The sequence below is a fragment of the Physella acuta genome, unplaced genomic scaffold, assembly GCF_028476545.2.
Source record: "Physella acuta isolate Inbredline_101_S28 unplaced genomic scaffold, ASM2847654v3 ptg000361l, whole genome shotgun sequence".
NCBI classification, from domain to species: Eukaryota; Metazoa; Mollusca; class Gastropoda; family Physidae; genus Physella; species Physella acuta.
In genome coordinates this window covers 555,698-569,712 of record NW_026731880.1, presented here as the reverse complement: position 1 = coordinate 569,712, position 14,015 = coordinate 555,698, and the positions used below count along the sequence as shown (strand labels likewise).

At 35.7% G+C, this 14,015-nt stretch overlaps 1 protein-coding gene across 1 annotated transcript; it reads left to right on the top strand.

Annotated features, from left to right (window-relative positions):
• Positions 1 to 10,181: 10,181 nt before the first annotated feature.
• On the top strand, positions 10,182 to 12,276 carry LOC131941419 (uncharacterized). The gene is made up of 2 exons (XM_059300664.1): positions 10,182 to 10,790; positions 11,536 to 12,276. Exons 1-2 carry the CDS (start codon positions 10,182 to 10,184, stop codon positions 11,566 to 11,568), a joined length of 642 nt encoding a protein of 213 aa, XP_059156647.1. The 3' UTR covers positions 11,569 to 12,276.
• Positions 12,277 to 14,015: the final 1,739 nt, after the last annotated feature.

Sequence of the window (14,015 nt, the reverse complement as noted above, 5' to 3'; positions counted from 1 at the left end):
CGTACCCCACCGTCCTGTACCCGGCTCAACAGTAGGAAGCTAATAACTAAGGTAAACTCGTACCCCACCGTCCTGTACCCGGCTCAACAGTAGGAAGCTAATAACTAAGGTAAACTCGTACCCCACCGTCCTGTACCCGGCTCAACAGTAGGAAGCTAATAACTAAGGTAAACTCGTACCCCACGTCCTGTACCCGGCTCAACAGTAGGAAGCTAATAACTAAGGTAAACTCGTACCCCACCGTCCTGTACCCGGCTCAACAGTAGGAAGCTAATAACTAAGGTAAACTCGTACCCCACCGTCCTGTACCCGGCTCAACAGTAGGAAGCTAATAACTAAGGTAAACTCGTACCCCACCGTCCTGTACCCGGCTCAACAGTAGGAAGCTAATAACTAAAAAACTACGTCACTCAGGTCAAAGTAACGATTACTGACCAATAGGGAAATGAATTCTGAATAAAATAACATTCCTCATTCAAAGATTTTTTAAAAGTCGGCACTTGGCAGTGGCAAGCATGGAATTGTTGCCACGTGGCGATTAATAGCACGGATGTAAGGGCTGGGCCTGGTGCCAAAACGGCTGTCCGTATACTTTCTACTACACTTATTCTCACTGTTCTCTGATGAGTGTGTTTATCCTGTTTTAAGTTGTGTTTATTTACAGTGTAGTATTTATTTGAATTTTGAAAATAAAATAACATAATTATTAATATTTGTGCAAGGAGCTGGAGAGCCTCATGTTGACATCAAAAGAGACTAACTGACACAATTAAACAGAAGATGGACAAATATAAACATTGCAGTATAGCCATTAGGACAGCGCTAATTAACATAATATACATATTACCAAAACATAGCTTACCAACCCAATTTATAAAACAAGGAAACAAACATTAGAGATATAAATAAAAAATAATAATAAAAACATAAACAAACAAACCCTATTACAATGTAAACAAAAATAGAGGTATATGACTACATGTAATTATTATATTATATATATGTAGTAATTCTAAAGCAAACCAGGGCGTTATTTTAAAAAAAAATGTAACAGTACAACACATTAATTTTCAAAGTCCTGTTTCTGCAAGAACAAACATTGTCTACTTAGGTTGATGTTACATGTTACATGTAATAAACTGTAATATAATATACTCATTATAACGTAAATAGTATACATTAATATTTAGCAGTGTTTTATTGCTCTGCTTTAAATTATTTGTAACCAGTACAAACAACGGATTGTTGGGGACATACATAAATGTAAAAACGTGTTTACAAACGCAGATTTTTTTTTGGACAGTTTGAACATACCATTTGAAGATAATAAAACATACCAACAATTATAGTGTTTCAGTGCTTTTTTTAAAAACAGTATTTACATAAGAAACGTTAATTTTTGTCGTGCATTTTTAGGGACATCTGCTGTTTGTTTTTTTTTCTCTTGAATGTTTTATGTTTACTAAAATAAAACCAAACGTTTTTTTTTTATTGCGCCAATTAAATGACAATATTCGCAAACATAATTGTTCTTTGGTAACTGTCACATCCCGACACCTTGAAGTGAACGATACAACTAACTTGTCGTTCGACTGAATTCTACAAACCAGAAATAAGAATTAACAAAGTTAATGCTAACTGAAAGACATGGTGTTGTTGTTTACCTTCCTGCATCATAGGTAGAGCCGTGTGTAAACAGAAGGGGGAAGTGATGAACGAACTCAATAGCGACTCACACATTTCACGTGCTACCTCTTGTAACATTTGATTCAGATAAGTTAGCCGAGGTTTGTTGTTTATATGAAACAAAATAATAGCATCAATGTATATTTTCCAAACAACTAGCGAGTTGACCACCTGGATGTTTCAATGTAGCAGAACTGACAACTAAGTAAACCAAACAGTATGCCATATATGTAGGACGTCCGTATGTCCACCCAGCTCAGATGGATACCTGACTAACGTTAGGAAAAACTGCGGCCACAACTATGACATCTGTACAGAACCCGTGACATATAGAACATTTCGATCTTAGTCAAAAGGCCGAGAATTTAAATGGTGAAATCAATCACTCGACTACTCAGACCAATGTAGTGAATGCTTTATTGAGGATTGTATTAACATATGGTCTTCCATATTGAATCGCACACAACTTTATATTTAGCTACATCCGACCCGCTCCCAAAGTAGCAGATGCATATTTTACATGAGCACTTTGAAATTAGTTTGAAAATGTGAGACACAGGGGAATGTAATCATGCAGCGACATATGCATTTTTTACCAGTCTGCATACAAAAATAATAATATCGTTCTACATTTAGAATCAACCAAGCTCCATGTAATTATTGTTTCTGTATAGTATGTATATTGTATGTGGTGTAAATGTAGAATACATACTAATATAATTTGATCAGATACACTGTGGGGAAGAAATGTCGTAATAATAATATTATTATTTTTATTTCATTATTGCTCCGATTACAGTTTTAAAAATGTTTGAGGGAAGCAACTACTATATACTGTGCATAATGAGCAATGTAAATCGGTTGAAAATAATGTATTAAAAAATTAAAAATAAAAAACACAATTTTACAAACATTAATAGACGCAATATTATCATTTATGGAAATCTAAAAAAAAGTTGATTTTAATTGTTAATGTATTATATTAATATTGTAATTGCAAGTATGGAAAGCAGTACTGTTATTATTACTGAATTCCAAGACTATTGAAATACATTATATTCATGACGTTCATTTTGACAAAATTAGTTTTTTCGACTATTTTCCAAACGTTATAGAGCTGGTTAGTTCGGTTAGTACAGGGGTCGGCAACCTTTCGAAGCGGAAGAGCCAAAAGTTACAATTTTCAAAATTTCCGTGGTTTTAAAGAGCCACTAACATTTTTTTTATTTTAAGTATTTTATTTTTTTATTAAGCTTATAAGTATTTGTGCAAGGAGCTGGAGAGCCGCATCTTGACATCAAAAGAGCCGCATGCGGCTCGCGAGCCGCAGGTTGCCGACCCCTGGGTTAGTAGGTCACCAACCAGTTATACCTGGGATCGGCAACCATTTATTAAGGAAGAGCCAAAAGTTACAATTCCCCAGTTTTTAAAGAGCCACTAATACCATGTTTTCAATATTTTGGCATTTGTTAAAGATTAAGTAAATAAATTTGATTACTGTATCGGTCGCTTCTGTCTTTCAGTTCGCACGAGTCCAGTACCTGGCTTAACCAAAGGAAACTAAAAACTAAAATACTACGTCACTCTGGTTAGATTTCGTTCCGGGGGGATGGGGGAGTCTAGTTTTCTAACATGGTTTTTTATAATGCAAAAGTCGCACCATCTGAACCCACCCCCCAACACCTCATGACACACCGTCACAAAACTACGGACCCCAATCCCCCCTACCCATGTGACGTCATTTATGGACAGCCCCATAAAATGGCTGCCTTGATTTGTCAAGTAATGGATCTCATTTTTAGATTGGCCCATTACTTTTTTTTGTACATAATTTATTACTACCATAACGTTTGATTTCTTTTTCTCTCTATCACCATCAATCCCTCCTCTTCTATCCCCTCCCCTCTCCAAATGTCGTCATGTATAGACGATCCATTATATATTTGGTACTCTTTTGTAAACGAAAATTGATATGCATACAAATCAACACATGGGTTCTACTTTTAATAGTGAAGCAAAACAATACCCATCACGATAAAATAAAGCAATGTACATTACTATTGGTAATTTGAAGAAAGTTTTCTGTTCTCAATATGTAGTTTCTTTTAAAAGAATAGGGATATTAAACCAAAAGAAATTGATGAGCCGACAAACATAGATTGAACGTTATCCTCGCTTGTCTTTCAAATGAGTAAAAATTAATGCTGTTGTGTTTATTGATTGCAATAAAAATAAAAAATTTTAAACATAAAACAAAAACATATCAACTATTTTTGCATATTATTTGAAACACTTTATTGTAGAATATATGTCTAATTTTAAGAAAAATTATTAAGTCTCTTTAATTTTTTTTTTTTTTTTGCTTTGAATTCGTTTACCAAATGGTCTATATAATAGGGAATTACTTCCCTTACACAATAACCAAACGAGAAAATAATATATGTAAATATCAGCATCGGAGAAATGAAACAAACAAAAAAATATGGGCGACATTGTATCGAATCATTTAACATAAAATATTATATATATATAAACTATGTAACAATGTAGATACGTATGCGTTACTAAAAGAGATGGTCAAATGAATACAGTTTACTAATTACTTCCCATTTTAACACCTAATTTCAACAAGGGAAACAATAAAAATACACATCATAGCAATAGCTATGTAAACATTTAAAACGAATAATCATTAAGAAAACAATTAAGTCGGATATGTACAATAATAACGTATGTACAGAAAAAAAACATTTATTAGAAAATATCAAATGATTATGTGAATGTATCGTTGTATTTAGTAATTGTTTTTATTTTTGCCTATTGCACAAAACTGTATCGAATTAGCTTACACTTTTTAAAGACATTCGAATACGTAGTTTGAAGAATACTTGCACAGTGATATTTTGTCATATTGCATACTTCAATATTTTAAAAAAAAATGTTTATCTAGAATAGAATCCATCAAATACAATCCATAAGGTTCAACTCATCAAGCTAACTCTAGTATACTTCAACGTCAGGTATGAAATGAAATTTACTATGGTATGTTAACAAAGTATGTCACTTAAACACGCGATGAAAAGCAGAAAACGACTGAACATCTATGTGAATACAATATTTCAACTGAACAACTATGTGAACTTAATATGTCAACTGAAAATCTATATGAACTTAATCCTTCTGCTGAACACCTATTTTTTAACATATACTCTCATATAAACTCATATATTACTAAAGTATATATGAATTGTTGGAACTTAGTTCGGCTGTTTCTAAAACTAAATATGATGAAACCATTGTTTCACAACTTGTGCATCATTCCCATAGATAAAAAAATCATACACGATGATCTCCGGTCTGTTGAAATTCTATGTAAATGTCGGACGCGACGAATCCTATCACCAGACCAGCCGAACTCTGCAACAATGGGTGACCGTAACAGACCTGTAATACAACAGACACGACACTAACACGTTTGTAGAGTTGGTAGAATGGTCTAAGGGAGGCAACAATTAAAATATAATCGCTGATGGAGAAAGAAAAGTAAACACATTTTTTTTGCAGTAAAAATCAGAAAATCAATAACGGTATCAAACTGTACAATAGTTAAGTTTAAAACGCATGGATATGTTTATTAGTGTCAATATATGTTTTCTTGAACTATGCTTATTATGAAACAAAATAATGATACTTAAAATAGTTTAGTGTATAACCCATATTCTGCTAGCGTCCCACTTATGGGACGCTTGTAAAAAAAATTGCTAAAAATTATTCAAAACTAGTTAAAACACAAATTATGTTTCATTGTATTTGAAAATGGTTAGACTATTGAATTTGTGTGTGTTTTTTTGAAAAAAATTAATTAAGAAAAATGTTATAGCGCCGGCCTTACAGGACTTGTCAAAATGGCGGAAAAAAGAAAACATGCGCACCGGAAAATGCATATCTTCTAAAATATTAACATTTTTAGTGCAAAATACATTTAACATTTGTAGCAGTACCATATTTCTATCTGATAAAAATTTAAGAGTAACATTTTTTTTTAACTACTGCGTTATATCAAGTGTACAACAAGCGTCCCATAAGTGGGACGCTAGCAACGAAAGGCCCCATATAGATTGTTACACAAACGTCACATTTATTTGACTCTAGCAAGAAACACAGATGCAAATGTTTATGTTAAATGGTTATTTATGGTGAAACAATTGTTGACTTTGTTAACTGTTGACTTTGGGGGTGTTAAGTAGTATTTACAGATATTTAATTATGACCTTGACCTATATTTATGTAGATTGTTACACAAACGTCACATTTATTGGACTCTAGCGACATAAGCAGATGCAAATGTTTATGGTAAATGGTGATTTATGTTGAAACAATTGTTGACTTTGTTAAATGTTGATTTTGGGGTGTTAAGTAGTATTTATAGGTATTAAATTATGGCCTTGACCTATATTAACTTATATATTATTGTATAAAAAAATTGAAAATATTGAAAAACTTACATTTTATTTTTAAGTTTTCAGAATTACACTAACTGAAGTATTTAATACCATTGAATATAAACTAATATAGTATTGCTGTAAATTTACTAGAGTGTGATATTAAAACTATACCAAACCATAATAATTACAATGGTCACGATTTAGGTAAAACGATTCAGTCATGGGGTCTGTTAACACTCTTTATATAAGAGAACTCAAGCAACATATAGTAGAAATGTGAATTAGCTATGTACAGTTGTCATGCCCCAATAATATCCCCCCCCCCCCCAAAGGTTCCCCATACCAGTTTTACTTTGATAACTTTTACGAAGCTTAGTAAGGGGATTGCTGGTGCTAGAGTGGGAGCTGTGCACATAGTGAGCTGCATACATGGATGAGAGCCATGAACCCTCAAAACAGGACTACAGAGACGGATCCGGGCCCTAGAAATAAGATGTCTGATGTCCTGTTGTACGCCTGTGAGGGAGAGGGGGGAGGGGGAATAGCGAGGGTAACAAAAGAGAAGATGGCTGGATGACACCTGAGACTGGACCGGATCGTCTTTAGCAAATTCACTGAGGGCAGAGTTTCTTCCAGGCAGGAGGGGGGGGGGGGGGCTCTGCCCACAGAACAAAATGGAATTATATAGAAAACATACTTTTATCAGTGTCCACCTTCCCCCGGAAATTTAAGCCCCTCCCCTGAAAGTTTCAAGTACCCCCCCCCCCCCCAAATCAATTATTTATATTTAATTATATTACATTTTTTATGAATAATAACAATATTTGTGATCATGTGTGTATAACTAGATATACCAGTCACAGCTTTACTTATTTCCAAGTGTTATTCACTTTGATGGATGCTAGATTGAAAGAAAACTAGACATTTGAACATAATTTCTGCATTTTAGACCATGGTATGGCTAACCCAATTGAACATTATCAGTATTTTTAGCTGTCCTAAACAGTGTAATCATTGATCTAACAATACAAAATCATTTAACAGCTTAATTTTCGCGTGATTAGCCATATTTAGTGATAAATGCTTTTTTTTCCCAATAAATGTACATGGGGCCGTTCGTTGCTAGCGTCCCATTTATGGGACGTTTCTTAAAAAATCGATATTTAAAAAAGTATTGATTTAAAAAAAAAATCTATAGTCATTCCTTCACTCAGTGCCCAAAAGCTAAACCATATCAAAAAATTATAAAAATTTGAGACCTTGGGATAATATGGGATAAACACCAAATAAAATCGGCTTAATTAATATTACTTCAAGTTTAGGGCTCAAACTAGTTTGCTTTAAATACAAATTAATTTGTCTGAATTGTGACATTACTATTGACTTAATTGATTGCTTAAAATATTTTTTTTCGGATCCCGACATTCGAGTCTGTAAGACATCCTTGTCCACCCAGCTCAGATGGTTACCTGACTAAAGTTAGGAAAAACTGCGGCCACAGCTAAGACCTACGTACAGAACACCTAATAGATAGAACAACTTGCTCTTATAAATAAAATGCTGCAATCAGCCGTTCGACTACCCGGAACATTGTAGTATCTGCTTTAAATAACAGTTCCAATAACTGAATTAATGATTTTGTCAACATAATATCTGCCATATTGAACTCACGCGAAACTTTATATTTAACTAGATGCGACACATCTTTTTAACTTTAATGTGTTCGTATGATTAGATACAATGTGGACTATATTTGTATTTTATTTCATCAATGAAACTTTTTTTCTTGCTTTAAAGTTGTGCAAGGGAAATAATTGCTTATGTAATAACCATAATATGTTTCGCGAATGAATTGGAAACAAATACAAACAACACAGCCATACAAACGTCTGTGTCAAAATACACCCATAATTGTAATCAATGTGTTTCACTTATGATACAAATATGTAGATGTATGTGCAGAGGCGTAACGACCCTTGCAGGCGCCCGGGGACAAACTTTCGATTTGCACCCTCTCGAACTTTTGATTTGCACCACCCCCTCTCAAACTTTCAATTTACAATCATGTAATCAATGTTCTCCATCCTCTTTTCATGTTTGTGTATTTTCAGAAAAAAATATAGATTTGTAATAAAAACGTCCTTGGTCTCACATAACGTAATTACCAAGCGCATTGTTCATTAAAATCATTTTGTGTACAGGGCAGATAACGCGTACGTTATTTTCTCTGCCAACCTTATACAATAGCAATCAAAACTAGAGCAGTAACAGTGTACCTAACTATGTGACAATGATCACGGGGGAGTATAATTAATATATACGTATATACACATTACATTTTTTAATTGCGAACTACATTTCGTTTTCTTAAAATATATCAGTACTTATTAAAAAAAAAGAAAATATAATTCATATTTTAAACTAAATAAAAACACGTGAACATAGTATCGTTTAATATGGGTTTGGTGTTGTCGTTACATTGGTAGCAATGTGTTGTTAATTGAATATATTTTATTATAAGTTGTTATATACGTAATTATTTATGATCTTTTTACTTATATTATTTGGCGTTCAAAATAACTGATGATTTAATTATGATACATTTTTTTCCCAAAAAACTAACGGGGCAATTAGTCCACTCAGGTCAGATGGGTTACCTCACTCCGTACATAACCCATAGCAGATGGTACACTTTGATCTTAGTCAAAATGTCGAGAAGAGAATCGGTGCAATAAGTAACTCGACTACTCCGACCACTAATTTAAATGACAGTTTCAATAACTTGATTCATGAGTGTATCAACATAATACCTGCCATATTTAACACACGCACAACTTTAAATTGAGCTACATTTGACCATCTCTTTTAGTAACGCATACGTTTCTTACATTGTTACATAGTTTACATATGAGTTTATGCTAAATGTATCCATATGATTTGATACAATGTCGCCCATATTATTTTTTTGCATTTTTCCGATGCTGATATTTACCAATATTTTTTTTCTAATTTGGTTATTGTGCAAGGGAAGTAATTATTTATTAAATAGAACATTTGGTAAATCAATACTAAACACAATAAAATAAATCAAAGACACTTATTAATGTTTCTTAAAATTAGAGATTTATTCTACAATAAAATGTTTTAAATAATATACAAAAAATAATAGATGTGCGTTTTTTTTATGTTTTAAATTTTATTGTAATTGCAAACATACAGCACAACAGCATTAATTTTTACTCATTTGAAAGACAAGCGAGGATATCGTAAAATCGACATTGTCTCTTTATTCATCGTTTGTTGTTGAAATATCCCTATTCAAGTAAAAGAAAATACATAACAGAAAAATGTCTTCAAATGGGCCGTATTTCTAAGAAAGCGCCGGTAGGTGGCGCCAAATGGAATTAGGCTAGCAATCAAGCGACGCGTTGAGCGTCACTTAACATTTTCTTAAAGCGATAACATAAAAGATGGAGAAAGTCAGCTTCGGGAAAATGAATTTAGTTCAACTTAAAAAAGAATGTCGAAGAAGAGGAGCACAAATAAGTGGAAGAAAAAGAGATCTTGTAGAAAGGTAACGTTTTAGTATGTGTTGATTGATTTTGCTTGCTATATTTCATTTTAATAAGACATTTGTTACGTCCCTTACATGTCCCCTGCTTGTGTGTATGTGTGTGTTGTGTGCTGGAACGACAGGTACCCTCCCTTTGGTGTATAGTTGTATCCCTTGGTTGAGTGTGTTTACATGGAGCGAGAGGTGTTCACGTGAGGTGTGTCAGGTGACGGGTGCCAGAGCGTGTGCTAGTGTGTGAATCAGTTAGTTGTAGTGTGGCTGTGGACGTGGAACGTGGAACGTGGTGTTGAGTATTGTATTTATGTTGTAGACCCCTTTTGATCCTTTTATTATTTTAGTACTGTATATATTATTACATATCTTATTATTATTGTTATTATAGAGTGTTAGTGTTATTGTTGTATACGTCGTATTTGTCTGTTATTTATATACCCCTAGATTCTAGAACCCAACATTTGGGGGCTCGTCCGTTTAGCATGGCTACTTCCAGGAGTGCCAGAAGACAGCTAATAAGTGACTTGAAGGAGGAGGGAAAGCTCATCGGGCTGACCGATGACAGTTTAGCGGAGGGGGTAAAGGAAGAGTTGAGGAGGGTGGAAGATGCGAAGGTCGAGGTTGTAGCAAAGGTATGTAACCCTGTACCCCGCTTGAGGGACGTGGCGGCGATGACGGTGGACGAAGACCTGGGTGCGTATGTGAGGCATTTTGAGAGTCAAGCAAAGAGACAAGGCATTGACCCCAAGGACTGGTCGCTCCTTCTGACGGACAAGATGAGTGGACAACTGAATACTTTCCTCGTTGAGACGGGACTGAACTTGCATCATGACTTCGAGTCAGTAAAGGTAAAGTTATTCACGCACGCAGGTTTCAACGAGGAAAAGTATAGGGTCAGATTCCACCAGCTGGTACCAACACACGACGATATGAGAAGCTTCGCAGTCAACACAGAAGCCGCGTTGAGAGCGTGGGTCCGGCAGTCGGAGACAAAGGAAACGTTTGAGGACTTGGTGAACCTCCTGATTGTTGATCGGATAAAATCGGTGGTCACATGTGATCTGTTGGAGAGGCTGAATGGTGCTGCTAAGGTAAGTGTGGAAGATAATCTTAAAGTTATTGACAACTATAAGAGCACGCAAAACGCTAGAGTGACGAGGCCAGTAAATCAAACCCCTCCGTACGTCGCTGCTAGTTCGGCAGCAGAGAGGATACCCTGGCTAAACACGACACCGCGATCTCCAGGACACCACACTTGCCCTGGTGTACAGCCTACGCATGGTGTTAGGAAGGTCAGTCTGAGCAGTGAATGTTTCACATGTGGACGTTATGGACACTATGCCAGGGATTGTCATAGCAATAGTAATAGCGGCTTTACTTGGAGAAATAGGTCAGATAAAAGAGCTGTCGTGGAGTATGGAAACAACAAAAGACCTTATCGGTGCGACAAGTGCAATGAACAAGGTCATATTGCCAAAGAGTGCAGTATGGATATAGATACAGGCGCCTGTTATAGTTGTAGAAAGCCAGGCCACATACAACGAAACTGTCCCAACGGAACCAGTAGAGCGAGCAACTGGCGTACTGAAAATGCACATCGACGGTCAGATGATCTCAAGTGTTATTGCTGCGGTGGTGTTGGTCACATATCACGGGTGTGTCCCACAGCTCAGCGTGATATGTTAGGAAATTTTTCCCGGCTTAAAGACTCGCATATGATAGCGAGGTAAAGCACGAAATTTGGAGGCGTATCCTTACAAAGGTAGTGTCCTTGGTTTTTTTTTTGTTAAGATAATTTATTAAATCAATGTTAATTTTTCTTTGTTTTTTTTACAGAAGCTGTGTATGATGATTACGGGCTGGAGGTGATTAATGTAGTTAAAACGGCTATCGAGAAAGGAACTCAGTTTGATCGCCTTTAAGAAAAGATTACCATCTATGGCGACGTACGCATCTACCAATGGGCCCTTGCTCTACATGAATTAGCCTGTACTGGGAAACATATCAAGGGAACTGAGAACTTTGTAGCAGACATTCTATCACGAGTGTTTTACGACAACTAGTGTATATGATATTGAGAAATGTATTATTGTTGGAGTACAGTATGATTATATTAAGGAATTTACTATTGAGGCATTATGATATGATTATATTGAGAAATGTTTGAGAAAGGTATTACTGATGCAGTATATAATGATTATGCTGATCAATTTTTTTTTATTGCGGCTTCTCACATGTATCTTTATAGGTTGAGATAGTCAGACCACGAGCTTGGTGCCCGACCGGAGAAAACCATAGTCCACACTCAGGACCGAATTGTTCAAGCTGGATGCGAGCCACACTCTGGACCGAACTGTCCAGGCTGGATACACGCCACACTCTGGACCGAACTGTCCAGGCTGGATACAAGCCACACTCTGGACCGATCAAAACGAGGCTTCCTAAGGACTAAAGAGTAAATAGTCGAGCTCGGGCACCAACAGTGGCTAATGGAACAAGAGATGTTTGATCTCTTTAAAGAAAAGAGATCTGAAGGTGGAGGGGAGGGATGTTACGTCCCTTACATGTCCCCTGCTTGTGTGTATGTGTGTGTTGTGTGCTGGAACGACAGGTACCCTCCCTTTGGTGTATAGTTGTATCCCTTGGTTGAGTGTGTTTACATGGAGCGAGAGGTGTTCACGTGAGGTGTGTCAGGTGACGGGTGCCAGAGCGTGTGCTAGTGTGTGAATCAGTTAGTTGTAGTGTGGCTGTGGACGTGGAACGTGGAACGTGGTGTTGAGTATTGTATTTGTTGTAGACCCCTTTTGATCCTTTTATTATTTTAGTACTGTATATATTATTACATATCTTATTATTATTGTTATTATAGAGTGTTAGTGTTATTGTTGTATACGTCGTATTTGTCTGTTATTTATATACCCCTAGATTCTAGAACCCAACAACATTGTTTTGCCTTGTGCTAGTGACAAGACTTAATTAGACTAGATCTAGCTAGAGAATCTAGGGCCTGCATTAATTTTAATGTATTTATTATTTAGTAAAGAAAATGCGCCCGGGTCGACTCAGGTAATCTAAATACTAAATGAATAATCAGATTAATTAAATAGTAGTGTAACCGACAGTATTATTAACGTAAAGGCTAATTTTATTTTTCCTTTGTACAGGCTAATGTTAAGAATTACCACCTTACATCTTTGCACCTTCATATATTCTGACTTTTAGGTTGGAATCTTATGTAAAAAACAGCAACTTTGGCAGAGAGGAAACGTTGCAGCCCGAGTTCCAAATTCACATCCCGGATATTTTGTATTGTGATTTGAACACGGACTTAGTTTGACCGGATATATTCGTGATGCCTTACTTGGAATCATGTCATGCATCTCTAACCCAAATTACAAAATCTATGTACCACGAAAGGTATACTGAATGATTGGTTGGGCTTAAGATTTAAATGATGATTCGTCTTTATTTTTTCATTGCTAAACTCGCAATAACTATAAATGTAATACTCTTTTTTTTATTCACCGATATGTTGTTTACTTGAGGCAATGAGTGACCAATAATTTAATTTATTTGAGGGCACAAGTCAAGTCTCAGATGAAAAAAATCCACTATTTGGTGGACATTATGGTGGACATGGATGGTGTGATTTTGGAGGCACAATGTGAGTGTGCAGCAGGCATGGAACCCCATGCTCATTGCAAGCATGTCTAGACCATCATTTACGGATTAAGCATTTATAAAAATGATGGATTTTTGTATGCTCAATCATGCACAAAAAAACTACAAGGGTTTCATGTGGTGAAAAGCATACAGGGTCACCCATAAAATCCCAATCTTTAAGTCTGCCAATTAATAAAAAATGGTTTATGACCCCAGGTAGTATATACAGCCTAAAGAGTCATATGAGGCTTATTTTAGGAATGTGTGGATGGCTGCTAAAGATGCAGCACAAAGACCAGTCTTTCAGCTGTTTGAGCCAGCCAATATGTTGGCTCTTGTAAAAGACCACAACTACTGTTGTCTACAAATGGAGAACAACTTTTTGCAGAGCATTGGCCTAAAAGAGATGTCAGATACATATATACATCTTTTAGAAAAGAAAACAAGGGTGCAAAGCGCCAACAAGTTGTGGGTTGAGGAGAGAGGATTCAGTCTTCTAATTTCGGATACATATGTAAGGCAAGAGAAAAACAAATTTAAATAACTTAGCTTAAGTTTTAATGTATAAACGGTATATTAGTTCGCCTGCTTTAAGGCATGGTCGAAAAGTATGAAGCTGTTGCTCTTAAGGAATTTACAATATCTCGAAAAGC

Coding starts and splice junctions, on each gene's coding strand:
- LOC131941419 (XM_059300664.1), top strand. CDS start 10,182: ATGGCTACTTCCAGGAGTGCCAGAAGACAGCTAATAAGTGACTTGAAG. Junction 10,791..11,535: donor GGCTGAATGGTGCTGCTAAG/GTAAGTGTGGAA, acceptor TTTTTTTTACAG/AAGCTGTGTATGATGATTAC.